Here is a 19,008-nt window from a genome sequence, read left to right as displayed (position 1 = left end):
TTTGTTCTAGATTTTACTAATTGCAAGGTTTATTACATTAGCTTGTTCTTTCTTTCCGGCATTTCAGGTGAATAATACCACACGTGATGGGTAACCCCAGGCCAAGAATGTTTCCTGGGTTGCACCTAGTGGCTTTGCCACTCCTAGTTTTGTTTGCCTATAACTTCACTGCAAAGGTTGTGTTTTGTGTTACCTCTACCAAAACCAGTGCTATAACAATTATCTCATGTTACACTGAAAGGCTGTACAATAATTTGCTCCTGCATCCATTCCTGCTATATCTTATTTAAAATGGAAGAAAAGCTTCATTTTGTTAGTGGGTTTCCACAGCAGCAAGATGAGCACCCTCTCTAGTTTTGCCTCACCCTTATGCCACTGCTGCAGTACCAGCAAATGCTCACCTCTCTGCTGCAGAGTGGCAGGCACTGAGGGCCAGATGTTTGATCCTAAGGACACAGAGAGGAAGGCATGCCCCTTCTTCCAAGTGCCTTTTCACCAGCAGCCAAGCCAAGGGATTGCAAATGCCTGCCCAATGTTTTCTGGGCCCATTACAGGAGCCCAGCTGGCGGGAGAGCTGCTGCGCTTGGGCAGCAGTGACAGAAAAGGTAAGGCTGTTGTACACAGGCTGCTGGTTCGTGTGCTTTAGTGCTTTTTGAGCTGTTCTCTGGTGATTATCAGTGGTAACCTGGGCTTCCTCCTGTGTCTCCATGGGCAGGGTGCAGCACCAGAACGAGCCCATCCGTGTTGCTACCGGCACGGGGTCCCGCTGGAGCAGGTGGCTGCGCTCGCTCAACATCCCGCTCCCCTCCGACTTCTACTGAGGGCCACGCCTCACACTGAGGGCCACAAAGAGGCTTCTGCTGAACTGCAAGGTGATTTGAGTTTCCAAGGAAAGGTCTAAGAGCCCCAGGGTATTTGCCGTATCTGCTGATCCTCTTTTTGGCCTCTTTTATCTTTCAGGTGTCTCAAGCTGAGGAAGTGAATCTCTAACAACTCTTAGAAGAATGAAGGAGGACCACTCTTACACAACCTTTCATCTTTGCTCCCTCTCCCTTTTTTTTTCAAATGTGAAAGACTATATTTAAAACAAAGCCCAATTAACAGAAATAAATGTAAATAGGTGTACAAAAAGCTGTATAAAACTTAAATATTTAATTCTTGAAATATGGCAAAAGCAGGATTTTTAGAAAATAAAAGTCTTTTTTTTCTTTCTGTAGTTCTGCTGTGTTATTTTGAGAAATCCCCCTCATGTGAAGGGGGAGCCAGCAGATCATGCCAGCCATTTGGCTTGGGCACTGCTGAGAAACCCCCAGGCTGAGTCTCCATCAGCTGGGGGCCAAATGCACTGTTTGTATTTATGTGTGGAGGAGCACTGAAGGCAAAAGTTTTAAGTTAAGAAAGAACCTTTGAGATGAATACAGCTTTATTTACTGAAACACTACCATCCCCCATGCTTCTCTTGGGTTGTCAGAAAGCTCAGAAAAGTAGCCTGCATTATTATGGAAGCTACTTCCAGCTATGGAAGGGAAAGCTGGAGCTGACATGAAAGAATTCAAAACTTTTAGATAAGTATAAAAAATTCAGATTCTCTGGTGAAATGGAGAGTAGTAGCCTAAATGAGAACTGCAATATAAGAATCTGTGTGACTCTAAGTTCATATTCAAAATTACCCATTCCATTATATCAGGCATAATCCAAAAAGGAGAAGGCAGAAGTTTGATGTATACCAGGTGATGGGAAATGATCCCTGGATTCATAGAGTACACTGCAACCTTAGGCATTCCTGCAACAGACTTTGAGTGGGGAAGGATGCCCAGGGTCTCTGTTTTTGTCTTTCCCTGCTACAGGTCATAATATACTCCCAGTTCTCCTAGTGAAACTGAGGCCTGCAATAAAAAAAGCCCACAGATCACAAACTGTGATGGAGAAGAGAACAGGAACATAACTCTATGTGATAAGAGCTGTCTAATAGCAGGTTGGTTATCAGAGAAATTACCAGCTAATCCCAACTAGTGGAACTTATTCAGTGCTCCAAAGGGTAGGCAAAAATTCAAAGATCCCTGCCAACCTGAGCTCTTCTGCACCCAGCTCAGCTATGTTTCTAGCTGCAGCTGATTTCCTAAGATTCAGAGAAAGATGAGTGCCCTTGCTCTTCTTAAAACAAAGGCATGGACCACCAGGTCCGCCATACTAACAAGCACCTGGACTTCCTTACAGGGGTGGCAGCAGAGGTGACAACCCAACAGAGACATCTCAGCCTTTGGTCCTTCATGACTGAGGTGTCCTGGCTCTTCCCAGGGGTCTTGCAAGCTCTGCTCTGTTCTGCACAACAATGCAGGGTCTCCCACCCTGTTTGAAGGCTGTGCCTTGCACCTCCTATCTTTGAACATAACTACCCTTTGCTGATGCCAGCAGCTCAAATAACACTACACTTTACTGGATGTTTACCTCCATGAACAGATGTCTTCACCTGTCTTTGCATTTTCATTTCACCAAGCTATGCAGGCTGAGGTCTTCTAATATCTATCAAGCTGTTTCTTGCTTTCCTTGATTTTTAATGAGTTATTTGAGGATGGTGGCACCATATGTCATAATGTTACAACTGTTTGACTACAAAATAGTAATTAGGAACAAAAATTTGTGTCTGAAACAAAACTGGAGTGGTGCTTGCACACATTTACCTGTATAGAGATGGAAACACTGAGTATATTTTCACCAATTCCTGACCAATGTTCTTTGAACTCTTTAGAAATACATTTCCAAAAATTTTACAAAATTTTAAAGTTTATGATTGTGGGTTTTTGACCAGAGGTGTTTGCTTGAGTTTGTTGTTGATGTTTTTTATAATTGAAAGTTTTTCCAGAATTTTCTGCAGTGTATTTAGCCAGTTCATGTTTTTCTCTTAAAGGAAATATTGATATTCTCTTAAAGAAAATACTGACTTGGAAACAAAACTATAAACTGTTTATGAGCTTTTCAATTTTGAGTGAATGCTATCATGTGTGTTTATACTTAAATCTAATTGTTTTCACTTTAAGTGGATAAAAACAATGTTATTCATCTAATTTTAAAGGAATTGTATTGTTTGGTTTCAGCTGAGATAAAATACATATATCAAGTATAGAACTATATGAGAACTCCAAATGTGTAATCCATGGCTTGTAAAGTCTGAATAAACAGCTCATACTCTCTGCAGCAGATTGGGGAGTCAGTGCTCAGTCCTTGTCAATAGCCCATACATATGTACATATTCCCTTTGGAGCCGTCTCAGTTCTTGAGAGATTATATGAATTTACATCTGTAATTTAATGAAATGGTAAATTGTGAGATATCCTTAATGAGACACTGCCTGATATTTGTGATGGAAAATATTTTAGAATATAGAAATTGTTGGTTGCAGTATGTGAATTCATCCCTGCTCTTAGATGTGGAAACACATCTATACGTACAGTGATCTATTACAATCTCATGTGTGATTTGCAGATCACTTCATAAAGGTAAATACAATTTTTCCTGCCATTAGGGAAATTTTTTTATAAATTGTGAAAAGCTAGGCTGTTGTATTAGACAAAAACCTGGGTAAAACTGTGTAATGCTCAAAAGAATCAAGATGGATTTAACTGCAGCTGTCCTCAAAATCAATATGTCTCATACCAGTATTTATTGCATGGTTTACTGAAGTAAATGTGTAAGACCACAGGAGTATAAATCCAGCTTCATATTCTGAGTGGATGGAAAAAACTGCAACTCAGCTCATCATCTAATCCTAAGCTTTAAAGTATTTTTGAGTGAGAATAATTAAGTCAGAAATGTCAAAGGTCATGTAATAACTAATGTGTTAACCATAGACTTAAATATTTGTCTGAGCTTTTCCACCCGTGACATTTTCTTCTTTTTTTTTTTTTTTTTTTTTTTCAGTCTGGACTACCCAGATGGCATTATTACGAATGGAGTACTAGTGGTAAAGTACATATTTATTGTGATCTTTCTTGTGTCTGAATAACAAATGTTCATGTTTCTAACTCTGGAAACTTTGAGCTGTGTCCCAAACCCAGTACTGCTGCCTACTTTCTTCTATAAATGATAGGCTCAGAACTATCAGGAGTTAATGAAGACAGTGTTACAATGCTCATAAAAATAGTTCCACATGTTAACACACTCATTATTTTGAATAGGGCTCATCTTCTTTGCTTAATTGTCTCTCCAAGTTCAAGCAGTTCATGAGTTGTTTCTCTTTATTTCAGTTTTGGAAAGAAATACCATATCATTATTGTCCTCTATTGTCCTTGTGTTATCTGAAGACATAGTAATAGATAATAATTGTCTTGCTCATTGATCAGCCAGAGGGGTTGGTTGGGAACAGTATGAATCACTTGCAATGGCATTTACACTTCTCTCAATCATCATTCATCCTCTCTTGATGCAGGCACGTGAGGTTTCCTGTTTGGAGGTTAGAGTGGATACAGGGAAGCTGAAGCAGCAATCCACAAGTGAGGTTATTGCTTCATTAGCCTATTGTTCTTGTGTTGTGATTCAGCCATTATATCAGATGTTGAAAAAAATTAATAATCCGTTGTGCACATTGCTCTATCTGTGTCATATAATACTTAGTTTTGCCATGCCCCACCTTGCAGAAAGATTGTATCTGTCAAAATTCAAGTTCATCAAGTACTTAGCTATGAGGAAAATTTTAAACTGATGCAAAAATAGAGCCACATTTACTAGACTGAAAAACTTGGAAAAATGAGGTTAGTTCTTTTTATTTATTGTTTGTTCAAAACAATTTTTTCTAAGTCGGCTCTTTAAAAATTATCTTATAACTAATATGTAGGAATCGTATCCCTTTGGTGCCTTAATAAAAAAAATAAACCTAAGTTTAAATGCAAAGTTGTATCAAAGGGGTCTTGGCAAATTGCAGGGAAGCTCTCTGCTACCATAGACTCACCAAAACAGTACTTTGTCTATAAAACATAGCTCTAACAAATACAACAGGATTCTTCACTAGTTTTTAAGTTGATTTAAATGAATCGTAGCTTGTGTAATGCTGTTCCTGGGGGAAAATCTCAAAACCTCATGACTGTTCTGAGTGAATTTGTGAATGGAAAATTGACTTCTATGAAGAAAATGGTGGCAATGACTAAGTTGCATTATAGGAAGTTTCAGACTGAGATGTAACAGAGGAAGGAAAGGTTAGTGACCTAAAATTATATGTCTCTTGGCCCTGATCTTGGAGGAGAACAGCATATGACCTCTCTGTAAACATAAAGGTTTTTCTGTACAAGAAACTCAGCCTGCTGCTTGTTTCAGTTTTGTGATGTGGGGGCACATGCCAAGTAGTCTGATTGAGTTGTGGGTTTATAGATTTATTTGTGAGTCTTAATATTATAAAATGTTTACTATGAACCAGAACAGATTGACATCAAATAAATTACTTTTATGCAACATGAATAATCCAAAAAGCCTCTGACACTCCTCTAAATCCAAATCTTGGTTTAATTTATTCATGGAAAGCATCTAACAAATAAAAAGCTATAGTATTTTAAAAATCTGTGAATTCTGTACATTCATTATGTAGAGTCACCAAGATATTTTTCATCAATTTTCAGTCTGTTTTTGCCACCTGAAGTCTACTTAGTCATTGTGGTGTAAGAAAAATTCAACAAAAAGTGAAGATTGGGTTTTTAAATTAGTTATGTGTGTTTGCTTATAATATTTAAAATTCTGTATGTTCCTTGCCTCTCTGCTTAGACCCAGAGCTTACATTTACAGTGAAAGGATCACATGAAGGAACCCAGAAGATTTTGCTGGACTCTGGCCCCAGCCTTCATATAATCATATTTCACTGCATCATAAATGACCAGACAAGACTGGATATCATATTACCAGAAGAGGTAAGTTCTCCTTCTGTTTGTTATTATTACTCAAATGAAATTAGAACAAAAAATTAATAGAACCAGTAAACTCAACTAGGCTTCTGAGTGGAGAAGTTCTAGAGATGATACACCTTTTATGTGTTTTGCTTTTTTACATTTTTTCAGGTGGCTGATGGAAATGAAACAGAGAAACCTGGGGTCCTTTCTTTTCCCCTGAATTCACTCCCTTTACAGAAGGAAATAACACTAGAAGAGGTGAGTGCTGTGAACCTTTTGAAATACGTTATTTAAAATATCCTTAATATTGTCCTGCTAGAAATAAAGTTACCAAGTAAAAAAAATCACTGTATGAAATTATACAGCTATTCATTAGAAATGTTAACAAAATTTAAGGTTGCTATATTCAACTTTGAGGAAGAACATGTTAACAATAATTTTAATAATATAATAGTCATTGCAAGCCTGCATCCTACTGTTAGAATTAAGTGGTTTCAAGGAACAAGGAATTACTGTAAAATGCACATTCGTTCAAAACCACTTTTTTTTTTTTTTTGTATTGGGGTGATACAAGCGAAGAACTGAAAAAAGACCCATCCAGATTATGAGTTTAATTCAGATTTTAGTTTGTCTTAATAATGATATCGGGGGTGCTTTTGTGTGGTTTTTATTTTTCTTAATTTGATAAGGTTACTTTTCTCATTCTTGTTGCCCCTTCTAAATGTGCAAACTGGGAAGTGGTGTAAACATGCCAGCTTGTGGCACACTACCTGCCCCAAACACATACAGGCTTATTAGAGAAGCGAAAATTTGGTTCCAGGGCAGGGAGTGAGGCTTTGGTTAATTGTATAAAAATAATGTCCTTAGCCATGTGATTTATTATTTGAGAACCACCTCTCTTGGTCTGAGCATTGCCTGAGCTTGAAGGGAAGGAATGTTTTAAAATTTGGTAGTAATTACCTTTACCTTTCTCATTTTCCAGGATAATTCATTTCACTTGTGCTTGACAGCAAGAAAATGGTAAGATAGCCTCTTTTAGTCCTGGCCCCCAGGACTGCTGTAAACTAGTTCTGTAGGCTTTTTCTGTGATAGGTGCAGAGATGAACACGCACTGTGTGAGCGCTGTGCTCACTGGTGCCCAAGGTAAGTGCAAGTCGGCTGCACTTACAGCACTGTGCGTTCTGCAGGAGTCTGTGAGCCTTCATTCAGAGTAAATTCGTTGGTTTTATGCCTTTTGTTCTCACACATGAATAAAACTGTACCATTGACCTGTTATTTTATTCCCCATTTATGCCAATTGTCAGATCTGCACGTGGGGTGAAATAACCTCTAGCAGTCTTTAACTTTGCCAAATCACCAAAACAAACATAGGGTAGCCTGGCTTCTGCCCCTTCTGCTTCACTGGGCAGAATGGGAGCTGAGACCAGCTGCACCTCTGCCAACCCACTTGCAGGGACAGAATTGCACCAGTGAAAGGTAAAATTGAAGACAGTGACATTTTATGGTAGAGCTGAAAACTTCCTATGGTTCACAGCACCCCCACTATGGGATGAGATACAGAAGGCAAGCGTGTGGATTTTCACAGCACAAGAAAACTTTGTCTAAATGGAGAGCTACCTGTACAACCTCAGCCCATAACAAATATCTGACTTGTGCATTTAACAGACACGCATATAGAAAGAGAGCAAGAAAAAATGTTAATCTACTGCTCAAAGAGTTGGGTTTTTTGTAAGGTAAATCATTTGACCTTATTCTCTTTTCAAAATTACACTGTGTGATAAATCAAATTTACTGGAGAAGAAAGGTTAGTAGCATTAATCCTTGAAGCATTCATATTTGTGAAATATTGGTGAAAATTATTCTCAGGACAGAGTTTGCAGCCACCAGAGGGTGATGTGATCCAGAAGATTTGGTCACTATTTAGTGTTATTCTCAGTAATAAGTGTATTTATGTTGCTGTAGGCACATAACAGTAGCTGCAATTTGATTGGATTTCCACCTTTTTTTCTGCATTTTCTTTTGCTTGTGCTTCACATTTTTCAAGGGACAAAATTTCATGTGTCTGCGCATGTGAAAAAGAAAGTGATGGATATTCTTGTATTATTGCAGGACGAAGCTTGTGAATACTTATCTAGGAATATGTTCAGGACACAGGTGAAAGGCTGGAATTCCCAAGAGACTGAGCTGGGGGTGATGTTTGCCCTGCAGTTCATGCTTCGTCACATAACTCATTAGAACCCTCACTTTAAATGCTGTTAGTGGATTGTCAAAACCCAAGAACAAGTGATAATGTCATCACTTGAATTTTCCAGGGTGCCATAGTGATAAACAGGAATGGGTGCAGAAAAAAATACTTCTGAATTTACTCCTTTTTGTGATCTTTCCCTGACTTGTGTGTCTTGTCTTTTTGTCCATGTTCACAAGAGATCTACAGTACCTTGGAAACTCCTCTTCATCCACCCTGCTGTTTCTTGCTGGCAGTAGAAATGGGGTGGTTTTGTTTTCCTTCTTTCCTTTATCAATATGCAGACTTGGAAATAACTTATTTTACAGATGATTTTTTTTATTACCTGCCCTACAGATCTTGAAATCAGCTATAAATGATGTGTGCATTGATTTGTCCCATTGTCTGTTCCAGCTCAGGAGACCTGGATGTGCGCTTGGGGTTTAGCCTGTGCAGGGAGGAGCAGAACTTCCTGCGGAAAAGGAAGAAATATGTTGCTGCTGCTCTGAAAAAGATTCTTAATTTGGAAGAGGATCTGAAAGAGCATGAGGCAAGCCAATACAATCCCTGGTAGCAACTGCTCTCGGGGGATCAGGGGGATTTGCCTGGCTTACAAATTCAAGCAACAAAGTGTAATTAGTCCTGCTGGTGTGGGCCAGGCATGGTCACCTAGGGCAAGGCATGAGCAAGAGAAGCAGTGGCCTGTTAATGTAGCAGAGTGAGGGAGGCAGGATAATGTCTTTATGGAGCCAAAAACCTCTCAGCAGCTCCTCAAACAGCCCATTCCTGTTTATTCTGGGTATTGCTCATGGATCTCAGGAGAAAAATTTATAGTGGGCAGACATGGAACAGCTGGGCAATGCTGCTTGCAAAATAGAGGGCTTTAGCACAGAGACGAGGTGGTGGCCATGGCATGTATATAAAGGTGTTGAGGAAGAAAGAAAAAGTTTCAGACATCTGAACGAAAATTCTTGGAGTGGTTTCTGCAGCAAAATAGCTGTATTGTTGGGAAAAATGAGGGATAGAATGAAGCTATCAATCTGGCAAAGAAGAGTGGATCTTACAATATCACTGAGTTGTAGATGAAATAGCTGTTTGTAAGTTTAGCTGTATCACTCTAGACCCTGTTCCTGCCCTGTAACTGGGTCATAAGCTTTGCAACTGCTGATGCCTAACTGCGTTGCTGACAATCAGAAAAGTACACACATATCAACAGCAAGAACGCCTTTTAGCTGACAGTTAAAAAAAAAGAGTGCTGTAGAAAATATGATTCAAAAATATTAATTTGGATTTCAGAACAGAGAATAATACAGGAAACAAAGTTTTCAACAAAGCTGAAAAGAACATTTTCAACCATTTTTACATGCTATCTGAGAGGTTCCTCACACACAGAAAACTCTTTTCTGAAAGGCCTGATTACTGTGGCTCTCCTATTCATGTGTTTAACTTCAGAAATATGGGAAAATATCCCCTCTACTTTATTAGCTGACTTATATTTGAACTGAATAAAAGATCATTAGTATTTTAACTTATGAAAAAATACGTTAGAAAATGCAAACCCCGGAATCTAATTTCTGGAGTTTATTCTGACTTTAGCTAAGATTATGAGATTTTCCTCATTATTTCATAAAATTTCCTATATTTAAAAAGAGTTTAAGGTATGAAGAACATCTGTTTTCTCGCTTTTCTGGGCTTTTGTTTTTTTCATAGAGGAGGAGAATTATTTCCTTCAGGCTCTATTCATTGACTTTGGAACACAGATTCCTTTATCAAATTAGAAGCTAATACTTGAAAGGTATAAATAGACATTTTCCATAGGGTGTGTAAGCATCCACACTCTGGTTGCTAACGGAAGCAGAGGGTGTACTAGATCAGGAAAAGATAAGGAGAAGAATAGTCTGTCTCTTCAATTACACTTGGCTCATGGAGGGGGAAACCCTATCAATGACTGTGCTTCAGGACATAAAGTAATTGATGGCCGGCGGCCAGGAAGACTTTGGCTATTGTGTGGTCTGGCTGATTACAGGGTGCTGCACATTCCTGTGTGACACTGGTCATTGTTAGAGGCAGAATCATGGATCCCTAACCTGCACCAGTGTGGTAAATCCTGTGTTTTTTCTGTGACAGCTGCTAATAATACACTTTGAGAAAAATTCCAGGGTGGTGAGGTTGATTTCCAGTATGTTAAGTAAACACCTTCTCACCCCATCAGAGAGGGTAAGAAATAAGCCTTCCTTCTTGCAGCAGTCAGGTGGTGGCAAACAAACCTTCTGCAGCAATCACATCCTTTCCATCCCAAGAAGCATCCCTGCTCGTATCAATGCCTGTGACCTGTTATCTGATTTCTGCACTAAGGGCTGTTTGTGTCTAATTCATGCACAGCTTTTGCTCCTTCTGCCTTGCTGTGTTGTCCAGGTGCCAGTGGTGGCCATCACAACGACCGGGGGCGGAACGCGATCCCTCACAGCGATGTATGGCAGCCTGCTGGGCCTCCAGAAACTCAACCTCTTGGACTGCATTTCCTACATCGGGGGTTTATCGGGTACCACATGGTGAGAGGGACGCAAACAAGCTTTATTGTTCTCTGCTCAATATGTTGACTCTGTACAATACTGTTAGCTTATATGGCACTTAGCAAGGCAAAAGCATTTCTATTCTGCCCACTCTGTCCACCTGGAGCAAGGAAACAAAACATATTGAGTAAGAGATCAATCATCACACTCATCAACTGCTTTTGTCAGCTTGCTGACTCAGTCTATGCCTAGTATCTTCATCTAAATGCTCTATTCCCTTTTCATATTATATCAGTTATACCTTAGACTAAATACAATAAATTTGTCTTTAGACTGGAAATTGAAGAAAGATGGGAAGAAGAATTTATGCCTGCCATTTGCTGGTTATTCTCACTTCCATTTTGGATTTACAGTGCATCTCCCTCTGGTAAAAGATGTATTTGGGGCTAGAGGAATTAATATTGTCACAAAAGGCCAACAAATGATATCAAGTTACTGACCTTGGAGAGACTGCGGTGGCTTGTTGTGAAGGGCTCTCTTCTCCTAGTAGGCATAGAGCAGATGATGCCACACTTAAAATAACTGAAGTATTTAATCAAGTAGGTTCTAGGTACCCCCACTCCTCTACACCTGTTTGGAAGTGGAGAATTTTTTTTCACTGAGTTGTGGGTCACTTTATGTAAGTCCAAACTTCAATGGTAGGTTTTTATTTTAACTTCTCTGTATATATGTGGAGATCTGAATGTACCTGTCTGTGTTATGATTTCAAGGGGACAAGTAAGAATGGTCATACAAGGACATGCCCAAAACTGCCCAGTTTTCTTGGTGGCAGAAGTCATTAGCAGATATATGGGAACAAATGCAGGACCAGAGCAGAGGAGTAGTGACTGCTCCCTAGAATACTCCCTACCTTCCAAGAAATAGATTAGATGAATACTTGTGGAACCTTTGAATTTGAAAGCCTTGGGTCTTGGTTTCTTTTCTCCCTTGAATTTCAAGGTAATTCTTGAGCCCATTTTAAAACATCCAAACCAGGAAAGCTTGGAGGTTTTGTTTGCTCCTGAAATGAGTGTTTTTTAAGTGTGAACCCCATAAGAATTAAGAAACAGGCAAATAGATTGCACATCTGTTTTCTGAAAGCAAACCACAGCATTATGCCTCTTTCATTATTTTCTACTAACATTTCTTCAGGACTATGGCAAACTTATATGAAGATGCTAATTGGTCACAAAAATATCTGGAGGATGCAATCAAGGAAGCTCGCAAGCAAGTAACCAAATCCAAGATCTGCTGTTTTTCTTTGGATTGTCTGAAGTACTATTACAATGACCTGATGGAGAGGACTAAAGAAGGACATAACACTTCTTTCATAGATCTTTGGGGTCTCGTCATTGAATCCATGCTACACGATAAGGTATTGCTCCTTTCTTTCACATAACTGCAGAGCTTCTATAGCTACAGTGGAGAAGAAAATAAATCCTGCATGCCATTCACTACTACTGATGCAAATAATTAGTTTAGCAGTTGATTAAATATGATATATTCAGATCCATTATTAAAACACTGCTATAGATTTAAAGAGAGCTTGACCTTGAACTGAAGGAGCCATGTCATACCAGTTAAAGGTGATCTTTCCCCTTAAAGGGAGAAGTATTCTGAGAAAAAATATTTTTAATTGTAAATAAATAATTTTGGACATAAAATATTCTGATTAGAAGAAGCACTTAAAAATTTGAATTAATTTGCTTCTCCAGCATAAATTAAGATATGCATTTATAAAGTGACCTAGGTATAGACTGCATATGGTTCACATGGTGAGAAAGACCATTTTCTAAATATGGCACCAAGTTTTAAGAAATTTTGTTAATTTAAAAATAGTGTATCTTAAACAGTTCCCTTCTGGTTGAAGTTTATACAATAAAGTTTTAAATTGTCATGTGCAATAGCATATATTCTTGAATATGTATATATTTGCAGAATATCTTAAAATATGATAAATTCTTTTCTAAGACCTAGCCAAGGAAAGAACTTTACCTTTCACTTAGCTGCATGATTTTTCCTGGAACTGGTTTGTTGTTGGTTTTGTTTTATTTTTTTCCTGACTGAATCTACAATCAACTTCTCTGCATATCTCAAAATCTGAGAACCCATATAGGGAGTAGCTGCTTATGGGATACTTGCCAAGTTTGGAACATCCCATGACAGATATTTCGGAACAATCCAGTTACCTGGGAATGGAAAGGAGAACTTAGATAAGGCTGGATAGGGCTGATAATTCACATTCTATTATTTGAAATGCAAGTTGTTTTACACCTCATTCCATTTACCCTTTTAACTCAAAACCAGAAAGATGAGCACAGACTCTCGGACCAGCGTCAGGCAGTGGATAATGGCCAGAACCCACTGCCCATCTATGTGGCCATCAACCTCAAGTCCAACTATAGTGCCCAGGCATTCAGAGGTAATGGTTATGATCTACATTTCTTAACAAATTTATAATTTAAATGGTCTAAACTAAGATGATGTGGATATAAACAGCTTTATTAATTCAATAGTATTTTCATTCTAATCGCAAATAAAACCCCCCCAAAAGTCAATAAATTTTCAGATTATAGTGGCCAAAACCAAAAAAAAAAAAAAAAAAAAAATTTCTTCTATGGTTCATTTGGTCTTATTTTGGACAATTACAGAAAAAGTTTTGAATTTTTGGGACCAATGTCAGGTAAATCACTATTTCCTCTATTAGTTTTCACAGTATTTAACAGGAGCAGCTAAGTACATGACACCAAGTGAATGCCAAGCTCTCTGTCACTAGAGCTCTAAAGGCAACAAGTTATGCATGAGCAACACATATTTTGGGGTAAGATAAAGTCTGTTAAGGGAATGCCTGTGGTTTCATTCAGACCAGGGCTTTTTTTTCTGGAGGTTTCTCTGTCACAGCCTGGAACTGCCCTGCCACAGTGTGGAAGGACCTCATGGCATCAGTACTGCCAGCAATACAGATACAGCCATGGCTGGTGAATGGCATGCTGTGAACTAACCAGCATCTTTCTCCTTGGGTTTGCTTCCTGGAACTCTTCTGTTTAGTATCATCTAACATGTCTAACATGTTGCGTTTTCATGGACTGACTGTTGTTGCCATAGAGTGGCTGGAGTTCACTCCTTATGAAGTTGGTCTGCTGAAGTACGGAGCATCTATTCGCGCAGAGCACTTTGGAAGTCAATTCTTTATGGGAAGGATGGTGAAGAAGCTCTCAGAGACTCGGATCTGCTATATGCAAGGTGAATGTTGCCTTGGGGAAAGGTGGTCTACTGGAGAGACAGCTGCTAAGGGTGAGCACATGGTCTGTGGTGGACACCAATGGGAATACACCAGCAGACAGGTTGAGCAGGTGTGAGTTTACACTAGCAAGGATGTACTCATGAAGTATGCCCACAAAGGCATCTGTACAGACAGAAAGGAAGTATCCAATGGGAAGAACTGAAGGTATGTATCAATTAAGATTCTTCCGAGGCCACTCCATCAATCAGCTTCTATTCCTCTTTCCTGTTATAGGCATGTGGAGTAGTATATTTTCCATAGATGTGATGTATGTCTGGAATTTGGCTGTTGATTCAGAAGATTTCTGGTGCAGATGGACCAGAGACAGAGTAAAAGATATAGGTGAGATTTTAAATTTTTTTGCACCACTGGTATATATTGTTTATGTTTTGTGAAGATCTCTAATGCATAAAGAAATGCTGTCCGAGAGTAAAAGATGAGGGAAGAAAAGCAGAGATGACAACTAAGAATTTTTTTCTGCCTGATTTAAAACTAAATTGCTCTTCTTTGGAAAAGTTGTGTAAAAGCTGTACCTTTTCCTGAAGGTCATACAGACACAAAACCAGTCTCTTTCAGATATATAGAAATCATGTTGTATCAAAAACACATCTTGAGATTGTTAAATTAGGATATGGTCCTCCTTGGCCAGTAATAACATGGGTAGAGAGAATGGCTCTTGCAGAGGGCTGATTTCTCCACTGAACTACCCATGGGGAAAGCTTACTCTTGCTGTTAATTGCACAGGGAACCTGTAGTGACTGGTCTCCTAATTTACTTGATGCTGAGGCTGGGTGACACTCACCTGCATTTTGAAGGTATCCTGTTGACAGGTCTCCTGTATATTTTGAGACTGCTCTCTCTCCTCCACCACACGCTACAGTAGAGGTGGGCATCATTTGAGGAAGCTTAGAGTGGAAGGTGATCCTTGCTGCCTGGCAGCCTGCTGCCTGCAGGTTGCTGGTCATTTAATTCACTGTCTAATGCTGAATTTTATTTGGTGGCATAAACCTTAAGGACTTATAACTATGTTTGATTAACTTTGGAGTGGGGGAAGATGATACCTGTCATTATTAGTCACTCAATTTTTCAAAATACTAGTCATTTCAGAAAATTATCCTAAACTTAAAATGTCTTCTTTCCATCTTGCAGCAGAAGAACCCTTTCTGTCTGTGAATCCCTATGAAGTAGACACGTGTCTTTTCACTCCCTCGAGTGTCTTCTCCTCCACTCTGCGAGATGTCTTAACAGGACGCCCAACCATTGCACAGTATCCCAATTTTATCAGAGGCTTCCAGTTGCATAACAAGTACTTGGAGAGTGAAGGATTTTCTACCTGGAAAGGCACAGTAAACCAGCATGCTTTTCAGTAATATTCTAAGAAGGTTTAGGTTTCAGAATTCACTTAGGATTTCCAACAAAGAGCTGAGACTGACTTCTGAAATGCCACTTCTCCCTTTAAAAATTGAAAACATGAAAGCCAGATTTGAACAGCATTTCAGTTTTGGTGGGGGGTGTTGAAGAGTGAAATTATACCTGCCTGTCTGGGGATCATGTTCCTGTGGATAAAGTGAGCTCAGCCTAAGACAGCACGAGAGATCACCCCTCTAGGGCTGAAGCAGCATGAGGTGCTCAGAAAGGGGGAAGGAAAAAACAGTAGCATGTCACTTACTCTGGTAAATAAGTACAGCTAGAGTGAGGACAAAATTCTTGATTATTTATTCTTTACCTTCCTTCAGAGGAGAAATCCATTCTTGTGTTTTATTTGTAGTAATGAGAAATAATTATGTTTCAGACACAGTGATAGACTCCTTCCCAAATAAACTGATGGAAACAGCAGACAGTGACCTCTCCCTGGTTGATACTGGCTTTTTCATTAATACCAGCTACCCACCACTTTTGAGATCAAACAGGGAGGTCGATGTCCTCCTGCATTTGAATTACAGCGGAGGGTCCCAAACACTGGTAAGAAAAGCCGTGATATCTGAAATCGTTTTCCTTCATGTCCTTTTGGTCTCTGCCAATTGTCAGTACTGGAATGTGAATGACATTATTATTATTATCATCTAATTTATTATTTAGATCATTAGGCAATTGATTTCGCAGTAACTAAGAAGGATATTAGAAGATGATGATGGATATAGGCATTTCAAAATCATCAAGATCTTAACTGCAGTGGATCCAATAGTTTTTAAAAACTGATGGATTGTATTCTGGATTATATTATAAACTGATGGAGTAGTCTGAAACTCTTCTACTGATTTTGGTTTCCTTGTACTGAACAAACTACAAAGACAATGGAAAGTCCTGAAAATATTTTAACAGACTAAATGAGAAAACCTGTCTTGGCCTTTATATCTCATACCAGTCCTATGGAAATGTAGCAGCTAGTGCCAGATTGATTCATAATTTGAAATAATATAACAGTGTTGCATGTATAATGATAATAATACAAAAACAAACATAGGTTTATAGTAAATATAACTGTTAAAGTTTTTTTATGAGGTCACAAGATATGTTCATAAGTGTATTTATTAATAGGGAGTCATTATCAAGGAACACCAATTATGCAGAGAACAGAAAGACTGGGAAAGTGGTAAATAATGAAGAATTCAAGACAATGATGAAGACTAATCTGGACTGATGTGTTTCTTCACCATTCTTGTAGTTTCTTTTCCTTTCCCTTCTGAACCTCTTTCAATGGGATCATAAAATCAGACCTGTGGGTTTTGGATTAATTTTCAAGTTCAGAGAAAGTGACTGCTTTCTTGCTTTGCCTAAAGCAGTGTGGAAAATAAGATAAGCTGCAATGTCTGGTATGGTTATGATTGTTTCCATCTGAAATTTAATATCTTGCCAGAGGGAGAGTCAAACCTTGGGATATTCATTTTAGCTGCTGCAGTTTAAAATATCCAGGTCTCTGTATTAGTTTTTATTGTTTGTAATAATTATATATATATTTTTTCTTTCATCCAGCCTCTGGATCAGATTGCGAAGTACTTCTCAGAGCAAGAAATTCCATTTCCCAAAATTGAGATAAGTGAGGAAGACAGGGAAAACTTGAAGGAGTGCTATGTGTTTGAAGAGGCTGACAGTCCACAAGCTCCAACAGTGCTTTTCTTTCCCCTAGTAAATGACACTTACAAGAAATATAAAGCTCCTGGTGAGTCATCTGTGATAGCAATTTTAATAAAAAGTTGTTTTCCTAGTGAATTCTTTCAATTTCATATCTAATGTGTCTGTCACTGTCATCTCTGACCTTTCCAATGCCAGCATGGGTCTCATTACTGAAAAAAAATAACTGCTCTGTCTCAGGACATCTGAACTATATGAACTCCAGAATCTTTCTTAAAGCACAGGCACTTATTTCACAAGAACTACTAGTGGTAGTATGAAAGCAAAAATTCTGATACTTCTACACCTTGAGGGGTAGGTTCTGAAAACAAGATGTTTTTCTCTACAGACATGGACTTGTCATGCACTGCTATTTGCAAACAAAGACAAGGAAAAACCTTCTGCTGGTTTTGGTGTGAAACCCATTCATTTAAGTTTTTTTCACATATTTAAAAGTAATCTCTGAGACTGAGGTTTGAGTGGGCAGAGATCTTTGATTTTAATTGAATTATGTCCTCTGTCTGAGTGCAATTATTTCTCCTGATCTTTCAGTGAGGTGGCTATTATTTTGTCTAGTATAAGAGTATCTGGTTTCCTTTGTGCTTGTGCTTTTCTAGCTCGGTAAAAAAAGTCTATGTTGTCCCAGCAATGGTCTAGCATTGCTGCTGCTAATGTTCTTCTAACTTCAAGCTGTTTGAGTGACGTAAATGTCAAATGATGTAAAATCATATTTGGACAGAGGCTGAAGAATACAGTGCTACTAGCACAGTACTTTTACTTGCCTCTGGCAAATTACATCTTTCTTTCCAAGTCTCCTTTTTTTACCTGTAATTATGTAAATACTGATAGGAGCCACATACTGCAATAAAACCTTATTGGTGCATCTCCCTGTGGTTTGTCCCCTTAGGCGTGGAAAGGAGTCCTGAAGAGATGGCCGAAGGCAAAGTTGATGTCTCCAGCATCCTCTCCCCATTTACAACAAGAGAGGTGTGTTTCAGTGAAGAGAATTTTGACAAACTGGTGAAACTGACAGATTACAACATCCTGAACAATGAGAAGTTGATTATTCAGGCCTTGCGCTTGGCGGTGGCACGGAGGAAGCAGAGGAATTTTTAGCCACCACTCACTATCTTCAGTCTTTCATGTGGTATTTCTTGGGTTGTCTGTGTTTTGGTGAGGTCAACATGTTTGATTCTTATCAGTGATACTTGCAGTGGAAATCACATCATCCTAAGGACATTCTGGACTCCACCCTATTTATATGGCTCTTCAGAAAAACAGATTGGAATTTACCACTGGTTTAATCCAAAACAAACTTCAAAGCAGTAAATTTGTTTTTAGTTTTTTTTACCAAGTTACATTAGTAATTGTTACATATATTCAATATAAATTATTATAATATTGTGGAAGATAATAATGAATTATGTGGCCTATTAAAATTTGTATTAAAATAGTATTTATATGGTGTGTTTTCTGTGTGGCAGGGCAACAATCCCTTGAATTGTAATTTTTTTGTAAGTAACTAATTCATTGGGCTGGTCTTGCTTATTTAGTTATTGAAGGTTGTCATCTCTGATTTGATTGTCTTTCCACTATGAGATTTTTATTTAACTCTCTTCACAAGTCTTTGAATATAAGATTCTGAAGTTAGTATCAGTGTTGTTAAAATTTATACACTTTTCACCATCAATAAAGAATTACCCCTGAATAGATCATCTTTATTTCAGGAGATCAAACATGTCCTCTTTGAGCTGCTGTTCCCAGACCCATTTAGATTTAGCCTAAGCAGTAGACGTGCTGCCCAACTTTGCTTCACTTTTCTCTTGGAGTTTCTGCTGATTGTCCTGTCTCACTCATCTTTACCTGCCTTCACTGTTCCTGAAGGATGACCTTGTGATTTCTCTCAGAGTTTCATACGATGGGAAGTGGCTGCTAGCTGTTTGTGCAGAATAGGGCAATGCAAGAGAC

At 38.6% G+C, this 19,008-nt stretch overlaps 1 protein-coding gene across 1 annotated transcript in view; it reads left to right on the top strand.

The window, feature by feature from the left end:
* Positions 1-18,444, top strand: part of LOC128936429 (cytosolic phospholipase A2 epsilon-like) — a 32,497-nt gene extending 14,053 nt beyond the window's left edge. Inside the window, exons 7-21 of the mRNA XM_054275366.1 lie at positions 3,919-3,961; positions 4,427-4,490; positions 5,749-5,891; positions 6,039-6,128; positions 6,853-6,890; positions 8,509-8,644; positions 10,510-10,646; positions 11,799-12,021; positions 12,954-13,068; positions 13,752-13,889; positions 14,164-14,271; positions 15,079-15,270; positions 15,722-15,891; positions 16,903-17,089; positions 17,948-18,444. Of these exons, the coding sequence (XP_054131341.1) occupies positions 3,919-3,961; positions 4,427-4,490; positions 5,749-5,891; positions 6,039-6,128; positions 6,853-6,890; positions 8,509-8,644; positions 10,510-10,646; positions 11,799-12,021; positions 12,954-13,068; positions 13,752-13,889; positions 14,164-14,271; positions 15,079-15,270; positions 15,722-15,891; positions 16,903-17,089; positions 17,948-18,156 (1,993 nt within the window). The 3' untranslated portion in view covers positions 18,157-18,444. The remainder of the gene's footprint in view (positions 1-3,918; positions 3,962-4,426; positions 4,491-5,748; positions 5,892-6,038; positions 6,129-6,852; positions 6,891-8,508; positions 8,645-10,509; positions 10,647-11,798; positions 12,022-12,953; positions 13,069-13,751; positions 13,890-14,163; positions 14,272-15,078; positions 15,271-15,721; positions 15,892-16,902; positions 17,090-17,947) is intronic.
* The last annotated feature ends 564 nt before the right edge of the window (positions 18,445-19,008 follow it).

The sequence above is a fragment of the Melozone crissalis genome, unplaced genomic scaffold, assembly GCF_028551555.1.
Source record: "Melozone crissalis strain CALT ecotype California unplaced genomic scaffold, PUWL_Pcris_2 ptg000018l_1, whole genome shotgun sequence".
NCBI lineage: Eukaryota > Metazoa > Chordata > Aves > Passeriformes > Passerellidae > Melozone > Melozone crissalis.
Note: the sequence above shows the minus strand (reverse complement) of the source record. Positions and strands in the feature narration are given on the sequence as shown.